This window comes from Geotrypetes seraphini, chromosome 4, assembly GCF_902459505.1.
Source record: "Geotrypetes seraphini chromosome 4, aGeoSer1.1, whole genome shotgun sequence".
In the NCBI taxonomy this organism is placed as follows: Eukaryota; Metazoa; Chordata; class Amphibia; order Gymnophiona; family Dermophiidae; genus Geotrypetes; species Geotrypetes seraphini.
In genome coordinates, this window is record NC_047087.1 from 87,974,363 (window position 1) to 87,992,946 (window position 18,584).

At 42.1% G+C, this 18,584-nt stretch overlaps 1 protein-coding gene across 1 annotated transcript in view; it reads right to left on the reverse strand.

The window, feature by feature from the left end:
- The window catches only part of TMPRSS7 (transmembrane serine protease 7), a 67,941-nt gene extending 56,757 nt beyond the window's left edge, over positions 1 to 11,184 (reverse strand). The window contains exons 1-5 of the mRNA XM_033942910.1: positions 11,134 to 11,184; positions 7,769 to 7,973; positions 6,842 to 6,972; positions 2,281 to 2,348; positions 95 to 288 (exon numbers count right to left, since the gene is read on the reverse strand). Of these exons, the coding sequence (XP_033798801.1) occupies positions 95 to 288; positions 2,281 to 2,348; positions 6,842 to 6,972; positions 7,769 to 7,973; positions 11,134 to 11,184 (649 nt within the window). The remainder of the gene's footprint in view (positions 1 to 94; positions 289 to 2,280; positions 2,349 to 6,841; positions 6,973 to 7,768; positions 7,974 to 11,133) is intronic.
- Between the last annotated feature and the right edge of the window lie 7,400 nt (positions 11,185 to 18,584).

Here is an 18,584-nt window from a genome sequence, read left to right on the forward strand (position 1 = left end):
AGGGACCACTACATTTCCTTTTCTCCCTTACTACCGGTGAGCATGAGTTGTGGAACAGTTATGAGACAACGAGGAGAATAAGTACGACATTTACTAGTCAAAACAAAGGAGTCCATGTCCACAGCGAGGCTCTGTAGACTCCCCACCGATGTCCGGTTGAGAATACTCGTCTGCACAGAGTCCTTCAGAATAGCGCTGATGCAGTCCTCGCAGAAAGTCTGGCCCTTGCCCTGCGGCACCACGAACACAAGCCAGAAATGAACCAGGAGACCCCCGTTGTTGTTACTACTGGAAAACAAAAAGCCAAAACCGTGCAAATATCATGGCAGCTCAGTAACCACACTGATTTTACAGTTAGCCCCAGAGCTGGGAGCAAAACCCTGGCGTGCCTCCTTGACTTTTTCATTGGAGCTGGGGTGCCTGAAGTGGGTGTGGTAATGGAACTGGCTGATGGGAGCAGAGAAATCCTTGCTTGGGTCCTCGCTGGGGTCCTGATGTGTGAAAAGCATGGAGTCTTTTCTCTTATCACCCTCCAATTTTTAGGTGCTAAAGTGGAAGTTACATGCCAAAATGAGGGTAAATGACAGTTTCACGCTGAACTATACTTAGGAACTATTCCATAAGGTAGTTATATAAGTGCAAGGGGAGTATGCATGTGGGCAGGTCGTACACTTTCATGTGAAATTTATAGAATACTATAAGTTGTCTGCATAAGTGCCAAAATTTAGGGACATGCATTTACACCCACAATAGACATAGCATAAGTGGGAGTGTCCACATATAGGTGTCACTTTTGAATCACACTTGTATTCTATAATGGCTTTGGCACAGGATGGAGTTATCGGTGGACTACCGTTAAGACATGTTATTTTAGCACAGGTCCCATTTTATGCAATGAGATCTAGTTAATAACAACTGGGGTTAACACACTGGCATAGCGAGGGTGGGAGGCGCCCAAGGTGGAGGCGCCCTCCCCCCCACCCTCTTCTCTGCGCCCCGCTCCTTCCCTGCCCACCTCCTCCCCTGCCGCATGTACACCCCTTTCCTTCCCCTGTGCCTGTGTACCTGCCCCGGCATGAGCGGCATCTCCAACTTGCTGCCCACGCCGACATTGGCTCTCCCCCCCTGACGTTGCTTTCTAGTCGCGGGACCTGGAAGTAACGTCAGAGAGGAGCGCCGAGACCAGCGCGAGAAGCAGATTGGAGCTGACGTGCGCACCGGTGAAGAGCTAGAGGTACGGTGGGGGGAGAGGGGGAGTGAAGGCATGCACCCTGCAGGGAGGAGTGGAAAGGAGCAGTGCACAGAGAGGAGTATAGGTGCCAGTGCCCCCACCAAGACAGCACCTAAGGTAGTCTGCCCCCCCTTTAATACGCCACTGGGTTAACGCTGAAATAGCACATCTTAACAGTAGCTCACTGATATCTTCCCCCCTCAGTCAGATCTGTATTGATAATGTATCATAAACCTTCTATATACCATGTTTCCCCGAAAATAAGACAGTGTCTTATATTAATTTTGGGTCCAAAAAGCACACTAGGGTTTATTTTTTGGGATGTCTTATTTTTTTAATGTACAACAATCATCTCTCCCTTCCTCTCCTCTACCCCAGTTCTTCCTATTTTCTTTCTCCCCCCATGTGCAGCATCATTCTCACCCATCCCCTTGTGCAGCAGAACCTCACTGACCCTCTCACCGTGAGACTGACATACCTCCGCTCCAAGGCCTCCTAAAGTAGCAGGTATGGGAGTTGCTGGATTGACGAGTCAGATTTTTTCAGCAAATCAGGCAGCACCAGTGTCAGGGATGGAGTCAGGGAGTGTCGGACACATTTGGCGGGGTGGGGTGGGGGGGTGCCTTCAGGAGTCGATCATAACTAGGGCTTATTTTTGGGGTAGGGCTTATATTAGGAGCATCTTTAAAACTCATACTAGGGCTTATTTTCGGGATTGGTCTTATTTTCAGGGAAACAGAGTAGGTGTGGATAATTTTTCCTCTGGTGATTCGGTGTCAAATCCTAAAAAATATTAGTATATTCCACCCCACACCCCCCCCACACTGGTTTTCATAGATCTGAAGAATGTACTAGGACGTGATCACCCACCAGTACGGGCTTCTCTGATTCAAGTTAGGGGGCCTTGAAATGTTGTCTATATCTTGGCCATTTCTGTTTAAGAGTCCTGTTTACCTCTGCTCTGTATTCTGCAGGCAGAGAACAAGGCCTGTACTTGGAGATATACCAGTGTTATCAAACCAGTCCAAGAAATAAACACTCCATTTTACCTGATATCTGACACAATGGACAGCTTATAATATTTAGAAAAGGTTGATGTTTTATAAACTCGATTCATCTGAAAGAAATAAATAAAAAGTTGGCAATGCATTCTTGACCAGACTAACTTTTTTTGCAAACATGCTTTTGAAATCTCGTTCCCTAATTCCTTATAAGGAAGCACCCAATATAGGCACTGGTTGTGATGCCTATTTTAAGTCTATTCTATAATCTAATCTAAACCTTAAGTTTATATACCGCATCATCTCCATGAGTATGGAGCTCGACACAGTTTACAAGAACTTAAATAATAGGTAGAGAAGAAGAAGAAGGTTTACAAGAACTTAAATAATAGGTAGAGAAGAAGAAAAAGGTTTACATGAACTTATGTGTAGAAGGGAGGAGAAAAAGGGGGGGAGGATAGAGTTACAATTTGATGAAAAGCCAAGTTTTCAGCTGTTTGCGGAATAATTGAAGGGAGCCCAGGTTCCGCAACGGGATGGTGAGGTCGTTCCAAAGACCTGTGATTTTGAAGAGAAGGGATTTTCCCAGTTTGCCTGCATAATGGATGCTGTGTAGAGAGGGGAAGGCTAGTTTATACCTTTGGGCAGTTCTGGAGGAGTCAGGACTGGAGGAGTTGAAAGATAGTGGGAAAAGTAATAATAATAATAATAATAATAATTTTATTCTTATATACCGCCATACCCGGAGAGTTCTAGGCGGTTTACATCAGTTACAGTAGTATCTGCGTTGACACGCAGATTTACAAACAGTTTGAACAATTTTAAACAATTTATCAGCAATACACAATTTATCAGATAGAAACAAATGTTAAAGCGGGGTTTACAGCATTTTATCATGTAAAGACAATTTATCCGATATAAATAGTTTATCGGATATAAGCAGTGTTAATCGAACTTAACAGAGGATGACTGGCGGAGGGGAGATAGGGGAGAGGGGAGAAATTAAAGGGAGGAGAAGAGCGGGGGTGGGTGGGGGGGCGTGTAGTAATGTAAGCGGGGGGGGGGGGGGTTGTTAGGGGTCTTGTTTGCCGAATAGGTAGGTTTTGAGTGATTTTCTGAAGCCGAGGTAAGTGGGGGCCTCGAGTATCATTTGTGCAAGCCATGGGTTGAGCTTAGCTGCTTGGAAGGCGAAGGTTTTGTCTAGGAATCTTTTAAGGTGGCAGAGTTTTAGAGACGGGAAGGCGAACAACTGAATTCTACGGGATTTCTTGTAAGTAAGTACTGAGGGTTAAAAAAAAAAAAAAAAAATACTAGTACAAATTGCCAAAAATATTCAATAACTTACACTGGCCTTAAAGCATAGCATGCATGTGTATAAACAAAAGAATTCTACAATTTATGCATGCACCTGTGTGTGCCATCATACTCTACCCAACTCCATCCACCCACAATTTGCTTCCTTTTCTGCTAGTCACTATTCTATAAGAGATCGTTTATGCACATAGGTGATCTCTTACCTGCCTATGGGGGTCCTTTTATTAAGGGGCAATAACCGATTTAGCGCACTAAATGCTAAGACTTCCATTATATTCCTATGGGCATCTAATCTTTAGTGCACCGATTGGTTAACGCACCTAATAAAAGGACCCCTAAATAAGCTTCCTGCTTCCTCAAACTAGGCAGCTCCTTGCATTACCTCCATAACACACACTATGAATTCTGCCCAAATCTTGTTTTACAAAAATACCAGCTTTAATCAAAAGGCCAAACTTCAAAGCTTGTAATCATTAATTTTACGGATCTCAGAGCCAAAGAATTGTTGCAGTAATGGTCCATTCACTACAATTAATGCTCATCACTACAGGCTTTGAAGTTTTGCCTTTAACAGATTTGATTGGAGCTGGATATCAGGTACAGTGTGCCGTCTGGTTATTGCATTTATGTGTTTTGCACTATGATTGAGGTGTCTGAGTATGCAAAATATTATTTTAAGCATACATGCCAGAGAGAATAGACAAAGAAAGAATATATGGCTAATCTTATTTTTGGAAAGGAAGGAAGAGCTAATTCTCAACAGGAAGCAGGTGAAATAGTGCCTGTTTATTGGGCTTGCATTTTCCTAGGGATCAAATCAAGTTTAACACTTTCCAAGATGAAAAACTCAGATGGTTGGTGAAGTTGAGTTTTTCCTATGGTGCAAGTTGCTCATATGTGGTGGAGAGAGGTGAACTCAGAACACATGAACACAGAGGTGAATCAAACTCTAAGAATTGCTCTCCTCCTCTAAGAACAGAACAGGAGAAATCACATGGGGTCCAATGGAAGGGATTTACCCTCCAGGAAAGGGCCATGGCAGACATATGCGTGTCATAATCCATGTCAGGTTCCTGTGGATCAGAATTCTGCTGCATAAAAAGCATTTCAGATTCAGTCTTTTGAATGACCTATATCTCCTCTCAGTGAGAATACTCGCTTCCTCAGTTTCTATAAATGGCACTCAGAAGTTCATGCACAAATTTGGACGTGCACCCAATTTGTGTGCACAATTTTACTGAATAATGAGCCAGATATCACCAATAATTTTTAAAAGTGCATCTAAAAAGGGGGCATGGGAGGGATATGGGCAGCTCAGGGGCGTTCACTTCAGATGTGTGCAGTATTATAGAATATGAAATTTGGGCCTAATTTAGGTGTGAGGATTTATACCAGATTTCAGTTGATGTAAATTCTCATGCACAAAATTGAGCTTAGATCCTGGCACTAAGGGCTGGATTATGTATAGGATGTCTATATTAGGCACCACTGGGTACCATAATCAAGGACTCCTAGCGACGCCTAGCTTTGGGTTCCGCAAGCAATTTTTTAAAATTGGCTTAATTGGTCTGGTAATTGACTGTGCCTGTTTTCAGCTAATTTTAAAAAAATTAATTACCAATTAAGAGTTCCGCGTGGAACCCTTAGGGTGCATAACGATGCCTCCGATGCATGGTTAGGGGCAGAGACAGTGGTGTAGAAAGGGGGGGGGCAGATTGCCCCAGGTGTCGTCATGGGGTTGCCGGCACCGCTCCTCCTCTCTGCCCCTGCCCCGGTCCACCGCACGTGTGCACCTTCCCTTCCCACCATGCCTCTAACTCTTCGCCGGTGCGAACAGCACCTCCAACCAGATGCTTCCACCGGCCTCAGCTCTCCCTCTAAAGTCACTTCCTGGTCGCGGGATCAAGAAGTGACATCAGCGGGAGCGCCAAGGCCAGTGCATGCAACAGGTTGGAGATGCTGCTTGCATCGGCGAAGTTAAAGAGGTACAGAAGAAGAGAAAGGGTGTGTATGAAGCGGGGGGGGGGGGGGGCTGGGGGCTGGGAAGGAGCAGGGATGGAAAAGAGGGTGGGGGATGCTACCGCCCTGGGCGCTTCCCACCCTCGCTATGCCACTTGGTGAAGAATAGGCATGGTTGACAGGCATCGCTGGGTGACTGAGTTAGGCACTGGTAAATTAGGCCCTGTAAAATCTGGCATAATGTACTGGTGCATATTGATGCCAAAGTCCAATTCTACAAGTGGCGCCTTGTGGTTGATTGACAGTATAGGCACACTTATGCGCCATTTATAGAATCAGGCAAGTGCTAGTCTATAAATGGCACCCAACGTGGAGCATCGTTAATAGACTAGGACTCAGCGCTCACTTTTTTTCCATTGCCCACTTGGGCGCCATTTGCTGAATTTCATCCAGTCTCCATTGACTTAGATTGACTCTTTTTGAAATGGATCTCACCTGTTCACTTTAGAAGGAGATAAAGAAGGATAAAGAGATAAATCTGGCACAGCAAGGGGAATTTTGTAACTGGACATCTGCATCTTTGCACTCGGAATACCAGCATCATAGGTAGATGGTATAGCATGTAACTGCAAGGGGCCTGGATAGTGCTGCCACTTCCACAAACAACTTACAGAATACACTTCTCCCTCCATATTCGCTGTGATAGGGGATTAACAGAACCACAAATACAGAAAAATCGCAAATAACTTTTTCCTATGTTATTCGCTGTTTTCTATTATAAACCTTCGTGAATATGGTGAAACCGTGAATAACATGGTGGAAGACCTGGCCTGTTCCTAAAGGAGAGGCAAAACACGGTGAAGTAAGTGCTGGGAATCAGCAATTTTTTCTGTAAACGCTTGGAATCAGCGATTCCTCTATGCAAGTTGACGTAATTTTGGGGGGGAGCCAGCAAGCTAAAAAAACATGAATAATTGAAACCGCAAATATGGAGGGAGAAGTGTTCTGTAAATTTCACGTGCCTTTGTTGCATTTATGCAGCTGTGTTATGCTAGGCCTATGGCTGGTGTAAGTCTGGGCTTGTGCTTGGAGATGCGCTAAAGTATTCTAGAATGGTAATTGGGCACCCAAATGCTATTGTAAAATGGCCTCTCATTATGCAGCATCAGGGTATCTAAAAGAAGGTACCCACATATAGAATTGGCCTCAATTTTGTCTTAAAAGGCAGCTAAAGAGTCATGAATACAACTCAAAGAATACAGGCTCTTTGAGATCTGAAGTAAGGACCCTTTGGAATGTGAAAATCAACTAATCATATAGTATTGTGATGTCTTACCACCTGCTGAATATTTTCAGACATGGAAACAAATTCTTTGGAATCCCGCTGTCGGTATTCAGGGAGAAATTCCACATTCGCTAAACGGAACAATCCCACAAAATATAGAACATCCTTATTTTCTATCCGAACTGTGAAATGAAGTACAGTGAACCAGTTAGATGAAGACATCTGTTGGATCATTAGATGAATTCCAGGGGCAAATTATGACAAGGGCAGAATGATTAGGATAACAGATTTCCATTTATGTTTGAAGGGAACAATTTTCTAAGGGATATTCCGTGAATAAATGCATGTTTAACTAAGGGAAAAGCTCCTTTCAACATCATTTCCCCAAGCATGAGGAAAACGGTACATGTATATTGCACCAAAGAGAGGAGGGACAGCACAGGGGATGAGGCTTAGGTCATCTCAGCAAATTATGTGCAAAGAATTTATTTTTAATACCCCATTCATACTGTGTGGAGAGGAATTTGCACCAGAAACCTCGGCGGGTACTTAAGTACATGCAACCCCCACTGGGCAAGATATTTTTAAAGGAAAATGCCATAAGAAGGTTGCCCTTGAAAATGAGCCTCCTTGTATCTGCAGGCAACTTCTGTGGGCAGACAGAAAATTGTCCTTTTGCTTTCTAAGCTGGTTTTGCATTCATTCTGTTTTGGGGGGAAGAGGGGTTTTGCGTTTCACAAGACACGTTAGAAATTTTAGAAACACAAGGGCACTGAAGTTCAGCTTCACTAGGCCTCTGCATGATAAGTTCACAGATTCAAAGAGGCATCTGAATTACATCCCTGTTCTGAAAATCTGTACAACTGGAGCAAACCTCCATGGGACCAGACCATAGATTTATTTGGCATCCTGTGAAACATTGCTTCAGGTGGCATATCTCTTGTGTTATTGAGCTCAGCCTCGGTGTCCATCACTCACAGATAAAAACCCAGAGCAGACTCCATGTGATTACTGCTATCACAAAGAGAACTGCTGTGAACAGAATGATCTTATTTGGAAACTCCCATAATGCCCTCCTCTTCGCCTTCTTCCTGGACTTCAATTGACCATGGGCCTTCCTCAGGACTCTCCTCTTGGCAGGCTTGCCTTCAGCGCTGTCCATCTGAAGGGACACATTGGACACCTGAGAGCCAGGAAGAACCAAAGACTTCAGTTTGAGTTTCAATGTGTTCTCCAGGGTATTTTTGTTCTTGGGTGGGGGTGGTGGTGAGGGAGGAGAGATGGGGAGAAAAGAGGGGAACTTTTACAAGAGTCTGGGATAAGCAAAGGGGGGGATCAGGAATGGTATCAATAATGGCATGAAAAGAAATAAAATAACACTAATATTTAATTAATTTTCAATGTTGTTCTCCAAGGGGAGCTCAGAATGGTTTACATTAATTTATTCAGGCACTCAAGCATTTTCCCCTCTCTGTCCTGGTGGGCTCACAATCTATCTAATGTATCTGGGGTAATAGAGGATTAAGTGACTTGCCCAGGGTCACAAGGAGCAGTGTGGGGTTGGAACCCACAATCTCAGGGTGCTGAGCTCTAGCCACTATGCCAGACCCATGCCTACAGGGACTGTCAATTAATAAAAACAGACAAGTTACGCCTCAAGACTGGCAGCGTTGGTGCCAGGGTATTACATGTACTAGGCAAACCTTTAGAATTGCACTTCCCCTGGCTTAATTAATTTTCAAGCCCTGTGAAAACTAAAAATTGGACTTTATATTTTAAATATTAAACTTGACTTATATTTGTATACATAATGAAGACTATTACCAAAAGCCATTTACACAGTTCAATTGGTTATTTGATAATTGCCTATGAGAGAGAATATTAATACAGGGATGGCCATATTGCCATATTCAATTTTCCTACTTTTTGTGGCCTGCAAATTGGATTGGTTATGGTTCTGAGAGGAAAAATAAAGAGGTCAGAGTAATCTCACAAGAATACTAGCATAAACAGGCACCTAATATTCTTGGCTGTTCTTCACTGAACTAATAACTCGTCTTTCCTATGAATACATGTTCTGTCTCTTTTGAGCCAATCTGGGCCTTCGGCCCCTCCCACTGCAACCAAAGATGCAATGGGAGGGGGAAGCCCCATCATTTGCAGCACCCAGCCCTGTAGGCTGGAGGGAATGGGTTCCCTCCTGCCATTTTCTCATCTGAAGGTATGGGGGGAGGGTCTGGGGTTGTGGGAGGGGGGCCTAGAAATGTTGGGGGGATGTTGGAGGGGGATCCCAGAATGTTGGGAGGATGTGTGTGTGGGGGGGGGGGGAAGAAGTCAGGGGATGTCGGGGGAGGTCCAGGATGTCAGGGGGATGTTGCAGATGTCAGGGGCATATCAGCAGGGGGAATCTCCATTAGCTGAGCTGCCAGGAATCCCCGAAACTGGCTCAGCTGATGGGGATTCCTTCTGTCAAGATCAGCTGATGGGAAGCCTATGTGTAGTGGGTTTTTTCACTCTTTGGGTGGTGGGAGGGGGTTGTAACCAATGGGGGAGTAAGGGGGGGGGTCATGCTTTAAATCCTCCAGTGGTCTTCTTGTCAGTTTGAACACCTTTGTTGAACTTAGATGCAACTCAAACAGGTCTAACTGCCAGCATCTAGGAAAGCTTTGATTCTGGCTGCAGTATGTCCAGGTTGAAGCTCGCCCAATTCTCGCCCATAACATATCTCCCAACATGCCCCTTTGGTCTAAAATTCCGGCACCTAGGTTAATCAGTGCCCAAATTCCATCCCAAATTTGTCCCTAATATAACATAACATAACATAACATAACATTATACTTATAGACTGTGTTACCAAAAAGTTCTACCCGGTTTACAAAACATTAAACATAATCGTATATGCCTACTAGCCAGTACTATCGAAGTGGTAGGAGCCTACTGGCTAATTCATTTTTTTAATCATTATAATTGCTTAATTATTTTTATTAGAGCCAATTAAAAAAAATTAAGTTAGGCAACTAGATAGATGCCTAGATCGGCACACATAGCCAAACTGAAGGCGTCTTTTATAGAGTCTAGCCAAAGTGTAAACAAAATTTATATCAGCATCTGCCTCTATGAATACCTCTGATCCTAAGCGGGTGCTAAAATAATTAGGGAGTAAATTAGTATATGGTAACTGTTGGTGCATGGTTGTGGTAACCATTAAAGAACTGCCATGACAGCATATGCTAGCTCGTGTGCTATCTGCATGCCTTGTTATGGGATAGGGAATGAGCATATGCTGTGCATCGCAGTTAGCACATGGTACCTTACCGCACACTGTCACTGGAGTTTCTGAATGTCCCTCACATGCTTTTCCTATAGCCACACCCCCTTTTGGGATATGCACTATAGGAGTTAGAATAGCTTGCAGCCAGATTGTGTGTACAGATTTTAATGAGTTCCAATTGGCATCAATAATTGGTTGCTAGCACCCAATTATTGATTAAAAGTTCGTTAATAAATTAATTTGCATGCACATCTCAGCAAATTTGGGCATCATATTTATAATCTGGGGGGGGGGGGGGTTAACTGTGGGAATGTTCCCAACAGTTAACGCACAGGTTTTTTAGTTACTGCACAGTGTAAATATTAGCCACACTTTAGTAAAAGAAGCCCTAAACCTAGTTGTAGAGTAAAATTCATTCCTTCTCCTTAAGACCTTGGCAAGTCACTTTACCCTTCATGATCTCAAGTACACACTTGAGGGGAAGGAGACAGGGCAGTGGACAGAGGACATATCTGCTACACCTGAATGTAACTCTCTATCAAAGAAAATGTGTGAATTAAATCCAATGAATAAAATAAAGTGCTAGGTACGGGTGCAATGGCTAATAGCTTGGATGAATTATCTGACATCCATGGAAAATATTAAAATGTAACATTCATAAAATAATTCTCTTTAATGATCAGATTCATTGTTTGACTGGCTAGATGGGTTCATTACACTTGATACGCTTTGAGTGTCATGGATCAAATGTAAATTATTCATGATCTCATGCTTCCTGTATGCTTGGTGTAAGAATGCTGTCAGTGTATGGACACACTGACTGGGCTTTTGCCTCACTCTGTTCTTGTTTTTCATCAAACAATTATTACTCAGCTATTCAGTATGGGGAAATATGAAAGGACCGATATACCAGCAGAAAAATATCATACTGACACCCACAACAACACCCTTAAACTAACATGTAACAGGCAGATTCAGGAAATATTATTAAACGCAACTGTAAATACAGATAGAACATAATTTGTGTAGATATGAAGGATCCACATATATCAGGCAAGGGGGCGGTACTTACGCTAAGCTCCTCCTCCGGTTTTGATGGCTCTTTCTCCATGGGTGTCTCCATGCTAAAACGTCTCCAGGCTGAGTGTGCTCATAGCTATGTGTGCAGAAGAAACTGATCTCCAACTGCTCTCCACACAGGGCTGAGAGCAACTGATAGCAGTCCTGGCTTCAGTCTGTTCAGAAGGCATCAGTTTACGTCTTGCATAGCTTCCTGTTGAAACTTCATCTGTCCTAAAACTCTACACATATCCTGCTCAAAACAAAGCAATGAGGTACCCCAGGTGCGATCATTTTCAGAGCTGTTGTTCAGTTCCAGGAGGAAAATTCTATGGCCACTCCTAGATTTTTGACAACCCCATATAGATGAAGTGTGATACTAGTAAAGCTAACCAGTGAGTAGAATCAAAGACTACAAATTAGAGAATGACACAGTGACAGACTTTGTCACTGTCCCCATCCCCACGGATAACCGCGGGAAACCATCCCATATCATTCTTTAGTGTCTATCTCGACCTCAGTCCTTCTACACCAGCATTCTTCAATGCAAAGCTTAAGGGTCAGTGGTTGTGCCCATTCATACCCTGATTCTTCCCTCTCTTCTTAAAGAATAACATGGGGATGGTTTCCCACGGTTAACTGCAGGGACAGGGACAATGATGGTGACAAATTCTGTCACCATGTCATTCTCTACTACAGATGTCACCATGTATAGGGATGTGATTTCAGAACCCCAGAACATCTCCATCCTGGAACTGAGCAACAAGGCTTTAGCCACTGAAGAGATGTAGGGGCCGGTACGGCCCCACTTTTGACTTAGGCTCCACCAATGGAGAAGCTCCCTGAGTGTAGTTAGCAGGAATCCCTGAGTATCATCAGTTTAAGAGAGCTGACATTTCAAAATGATTGGAGATGCCAAACACACTGCAAATTACCCCTCTGTGAACATAAATGAAGGAATTTCAGCCCCCACCCCCACATATACTGTACATGCAGAGAACAAATATACTGCAAGGAAGAGAAGTGCAAGTTTCTCCCTTCTTCCCTGCCAATTGACCTCCTCTGTGTTTTGAAGAGCAACAAGACAATTCAGTCTTCATGGTTGGGCAATCTTTGTCTTTGTTGCTGAAGCTGCCAGCACAAGTGTCACTATAAGCACTGAAATCATCACTTTATTTCATTGTGGTAGTTTAACATGTAGCTGATGAAATGATCTTCAAAGTTCATAAACATGAGATGACCACTCTATTGAGATGACTGTTGGCTCCGGGCGGCTTTCCCGCAGAGGAGAGAATCCTGCATTCACCGTGGGCCTCATCTGGGGCAGCCTCCTTGGAGCGGCTGGGGCACGGGCAGTGTGTCTGGGAGGGAATGCATGGATGGGAGAACATCTCAGGGGAGGAGACATAGGCATCCTGGGACTGTCGGCCAAGTCTCTTCCCTGAAGAAGCCCTTTCTGGAAACATCAATCGCTCCTCCTAAACTTACTTGCTCCACTTCATCACTTCATCATGCTTCTATTCCTTTCTCTCCTCTCTTCTACCTTCCAAAGTATTTATATCAATGCTGTCTTGTTAAAATGTTTATTTTATTTTTATTTTTCCTCTAACTCTACTTTTCACTTCTCTATTACCCTCCAGGTACTTTAGTTAGATTGTGAGCCTTCGGGACAGTAAGGGAATTTTTCAAGTACCTTTCTTATTTCTAATCTTAATGTATATTTTCTGTAAACCGCTTAGAACCTAACGGATGTAGCGGTATATAAGAAATAAATTACATTACATTACATTACATATTATTGGTTACGTTGCATTGGCTGCCAATCTAGTCCCTTGTCTTCTTTGACATGGTGGGGGGGGGGTGGGGGGGGTGGGACTTGCATACTGTTTTTTCTGTGTGGTTTACACAATCAAATCAGTTTACATATTTTAGACAGGTACTTATTTTGTATCTGGACCAATGACGTGTTAAGTGACTCGTCCAGAGTCACAAGGAGCTGCAGTGGGAATTGAAAGCACAACCTCAGGATGAAGAGGCAGCTGCTCTAACCACTAGGCTAATCCACAATGGCTTACAATTGGTTTTAAAACTCCGATTATTTTCCTAGTACCTTATGGATTTCTGCACCAAGATCTTCTTCTAGAATTGATGGAATTTTATTTTGCTTAATTTTCCTTCATCATAATGGGCTCGTTATAAATGGCCTTTTAATTCATAGCCTCCATGAGCAGGAAAAGCATTAATGTTCCTATTTTTCTTTCCGCTGAACTTTGAAAACATTTTACCTTAAAAAAATGCTATTCTAATCATTGCATATACTTGATTCAATGTTAATTTGTGTTGTCTGTTTGTTGTAACTTTGTGAGAATGTTTCCGTCTCTTAGTTTGCAAGATCACCTAGAACCTGAATTCGAACTGGGCATCTAAGAAATACTTGAAAATATCTGTTTGTCGAAATAGAATAGAATCTGACCAGTTCTCAGAAACACACAAACATGATGGCAGATAAAGGCCAAATGGCCCATCCAGTTGGCCCATCCGCAACATTCACTATCTCCTTTTCTCCCTAAGAGATCCCACGTGCTTGTCCCTCATTTTCTTGAAATCAGACAGTCTTTTTCTTGAATTCAGACAGACTATGCCACACATCTACCACCCTTTCTGTAAAAAAGTATTTCCTCAGTAGCAATAGATCTGGTTGCATATGACTAAATCGCAAACAAAAAGGAGATCTGTGTTCCTCCAAAACACAGATGTATCCAAAACAACAAAAGGGTTGTCAAATTCAAAAGTTTATTATAATCAACATATCATATCCAGGGACTCTTGTTCCACTTTTGTTGTTTTGGATACATGACTAAATCGAACATGAAACTTTCCAATCTGATAATGAAACACACCCAAAAGTATAGAATGTCACACCATTATGGGGAACTACATTTAAGAGATTTTACCTCAGGGAGAAGAGGGAGACCTAATAAAATATAGAAGCCAGCTCTGTGGTTGCTTTTTTAAAAAAAAATTAATTTATCCAAATTTAACAAGTAAAACTACTTGTTCCAGAAATACAGAAATCAGACCCAATTCAACAAGAATCAATAATAGAAAAAAAATTAATTAACATATCAATAATATCATTAACGGGTTTAAATTCTTACTTAGACCTCCATAAATATTATCCGGAGGGAAGAAATTAGAAATATAAGGGAGAATTTACAACAGGAAAATTACATCATTGGCTTAAATTGGCTTAAACAGTTTATTAATTTGAGCCTCTAGCCGTACCATTGGTCAACCCCTTAATATCCAAAAAGGGTCTTAAATGTTCATGGAGAAAGAAAACATATTTTACATCTAAATAAGTTAGGAGATAGGTGGCTCCCAATTTCTTCGTTTCTTCTCTTAAAGCAAGAAACTCAGCTCTGTGGTTGCTTGAACACCCCCGGTATTAAGAAAATGCATTGACTGTGTCCAGGGAAGGGCAATTTGGGTTTAGCGGCCTCGATCATTTCAAAAAATTGTCTCCGATGGGAGAAGTGCTTGTTCCCAGCGCCAAATTCTAGAGCAAAGCTGCCTCAGCCCCCAAAGGTGCCCTGTTCTGAAATAGCCTGGGACCTCTTCACTGCTCTTTCACCTTCATAAATGATGCTTAAAAGGTAGCCAAAAGAGATTTGGAGCTGAATGTTGGGTCTCTTCGTGCTCATTGGTAAATGAAACTGAGCTGTTTCAGCCCTGTCTGCAATTATTTATGAAGCAGCTCAGCAGAACTGGTTTGCAGCTGCCCACTTCCCTTTTGGATATGCACTGGTCTTGTGCTGGGCAAAACCCATCACATAGAAATGTCAGTCATGCTGACGAGAGTGTGTTTTCATTCCATCTTGTGCGCTATGCTTAATTATACTGAAAAGGCTGTGACTGCAGAACAGCAATTGGTAAACACAGCTGCCTTACATTTTGCTATGAAAATTAATTTAATTCAGTGGTTTCACTGATGAACTCTCTCTTTAGACTTTTTATAGACAGTTCCAAATGCAACCTATCCCATGATTTATGCATTGTTTCCAATGCAACCATTCTATATAACATGATATGACTTTAACAGAAGAATTCAAGATTTTCTTCTGTTAAAGTCTTATAATATAAATATCATTTCCCTGGTTAGTACAAATGAAATAATGGGGGGGAGGGGTAATTTTTTGAATTTTCACCAGGTGATTTGAATGAAAGGAAAGCCTTTATTATATGATATATGTGTTATGATATATTGAAGAGTTGGGAGGGAATGGGATAAAATATATTGAGTATGATTAATTATAGAATTTCAAGTGATATATTTAAGTTAAAATGATGTTTCTTTTTGTTACACATGTGTAACAAAATGTGTCTTTTTGTTACACATGATGTAAGTTATAAAAATGAATAAAGAATAAAAAAAAAAAAAAAGAATTCAAGATTTTCATTGGGAAAGGTTCAGAAAGATCTAAATGACTGTGTAAGTCAGAGAAATCACCAAAAGGCCCAGGGATATACAGAGGGCCTTTTGTCAAACTATCTGAGGATCTTAATTTCTCCAGCATGCACAGTTCTTGCTCACTGACATTTTCAAAAGTGAATAACTATGAATTATTCAAAGGTCACATTAGCAGGCCAGAATTGCTTGACAAGCATCTAGTAACAATTTTATGTTATGGATGTCATCCTGAAATTATTTGCTCACATGGGCTGAGACAGTGTAATGCAATGAAACAGGGGAAGCACAATCTATTAAAAAAAAGAGACTTTAAAAAGCAAAGCATGTTTTATCAATTGTTTTGGTAAACCTCTTTGACTGTGAAATGAAGATAGATCTCGCTGAAATGAGTCTATGAGTGCAGAAGGAAATGCTGCAGGCTGTAATTTAAAATAATAACATGGGGGGGTCTTTTACTAAGGTGCATTAGGCGATTTATCGTGCGCTAAATGCTAACGCACCCATTATATTCTATGGACGCGTTAGCATTTAGCACGCGGTAAATCGGCTAGCGTGCTTTAGTAAAAGACCTCCATTATGACCTCAGATATTAGTCACTTTTGGTGGGGCTGAGGGTGGGGAGGAGAGAAGAATCTGTTACCTCAAAAGTGTGTTGCAAATGGTAATATGCTGGATTTTTATTTTTTTTATTTTTATTAAGTTTAATACTTTTTACAATATCAGACAGATATCAAGGAAAAAAAGGGTTTCCATACAAATTTTTTTTCAAGAAATATTACAAAAAACAGTCCTTTACAAGCCCACTAAAAAGGGGAGACATATTGCTTATTTTCAAGTAATTTTTAAGGGAAAACATAGAAATGGTTGGGTTCCAATGAACTCAAATCATTCCCAACTAAATTTAGTTGGGAATGACTAAATAAATAAATAAAAATATGCTGGATTTTAACAGAGTATGACTTATTCTGATGGACTAGAGTATGGAGCAGTGCTCAGCCGCTCCTCTTGTGCTGGTGGGGGATGGGAGATGAGTACTGAGGATCAGAGTGGCTGATTGAGTGCTGGGAATGGGGAGAGCTCAGACCAGTCACAAATTCTGTAGATGACTAGAGTGCCAAGCTAACAACCATGGATGCTCGGTTTAAACCCTGCTGCTTATGATTTTGGTCAAGTCATTTAGGGGGGATGTTAGTGTGGAAAAAAGGATTTACTCCAGGAGTCACCAAGCTGATGCTCCCTGCTGCAATATCCAGCTGCCCCCCCCTATCCTAGTCCCCCCACACAAGCTCTCTAATCCTGGCCCCTCCCCAATGACCATATCTTAATTCACTGGTGCATAGGCAATTGGTGAACTCAGATGTTTGGCTTGAGATTAGGACATAATGGGATGGGGGGGCAACAAGTTTATTTGTTTATTTATAATCCGCTTTTTACAAAGCGGAATAGAGAATAACATACACAATAAAATTAACAAACATTACAAGCATCATACCATAGTTTAAAAAAACTCTGCACAATCATAAAAACAAAATAAAAATAAAACATAATGACAATATTATCCAAACATCAGTTTTTATTTGCAGAAGCTTGCAATCGTGGAGGGGCATAAACTTGAAACTTGAAAGAAACATCTAAGTCCGTTTTGGGCCTAAGTCGCTAGTCACCCAAAGTCGGCAGTGTCTAAAATCCATTCTCAAAAAATACATCCAAAATATTTTGTTTTTTTCGAAAGTCGTCTAACTGTACGGCCAGCTGTTTGATCGCCCAGACCGCTAAGTCGTCTATCTTTATACCCCATTCTCATCCAAAAATTCATCCAAGTCAAAAACGCCTAGAAAAGAACTTTTTGGATGTGGGAGGGGCCAGCAAAGTAATGGACTGGACACCTAGACATGACAACAGAGTACAGGGCACCTTACACCTTACACTACTGCGAACTTCACAAAAAGGGTGACACATAAACATCTCACCATAACTCCCCCCAAATACCCCCAAAGGACCCACCTATCTACCACCCCAATAGTCCTCACGACTGCAGGTGCCACCTATATGGCAGGACAGTAGCGTTTGGGGGGTGCACATGTTCCACCATAAATGCAGTGATTAGAGTGGCTTATGGGCCTGGGTCCTCTCTCTAGCCCACCCCCCACACTACTTAAGCCACCTTTGTGCTGCTCTACTAGGTTTTGTTCTGCCAGGTGCTGATGTTCTGGAGGCAGGTATGTACATTTTTATTCTGATTTTTATGGTGTTGGGGGGGGGGGTGTCAGTGATCACTGGGGCAGTGTGTGGGGGTCTGTACATTGTGTCTGCAGTGCTTATCTGGTCACTTTGGATATCTTTCTGACACTTAGACCTGGTTTTACATGGCCTAGTAAGTCACAACATACAAGTTTCGTCCATTAAACTTTCGGTTATACTTACAGTACGACTAAGTTTAGATCAGCCCACATCCCACCCAAATCCCGCCCTCACCACTTCTCCTAAAATGTCTCTTTTAGCTCTGGTCGTACAGCAACACTGAAAAGGCCTAAGTCGTTTTTAGATATGTCTAAAACCCAGTTTGATTATCGGCACTTGGACGACTTGTCTTACTGATCGTCCAAGAGCCGATTTAGGCCGGTTTTTAGAAGTATTTCCATTTTGATTATGAGCCCCATAGCCACATTAAGAAAGTAGCTTTGCCACCTCCCCCAATTCAGCTCATGTACTTCATAATGCAGAACAAGTGGTGCTTCAGTAATTTTTTGAAGACACTTCCATTCCCCTGTTATTTAATATAAGGTGGAAGCCTGTTCCACTCTTCAGGGCCTACACATGAGAAAGTCCCAGCTCTAATAGTCTGTAACCTGAGCTCTCTTCTAAATGGTATCAATAAATCATGCTGGCCAGCTAAACGCAACTTTGAGAGAGAACAATATGGAACTACACATTCCACCAAATATCGTGGAGCGCGTCCCTTCACACTCGAGAGGTCAATAACAAAAGTTTGT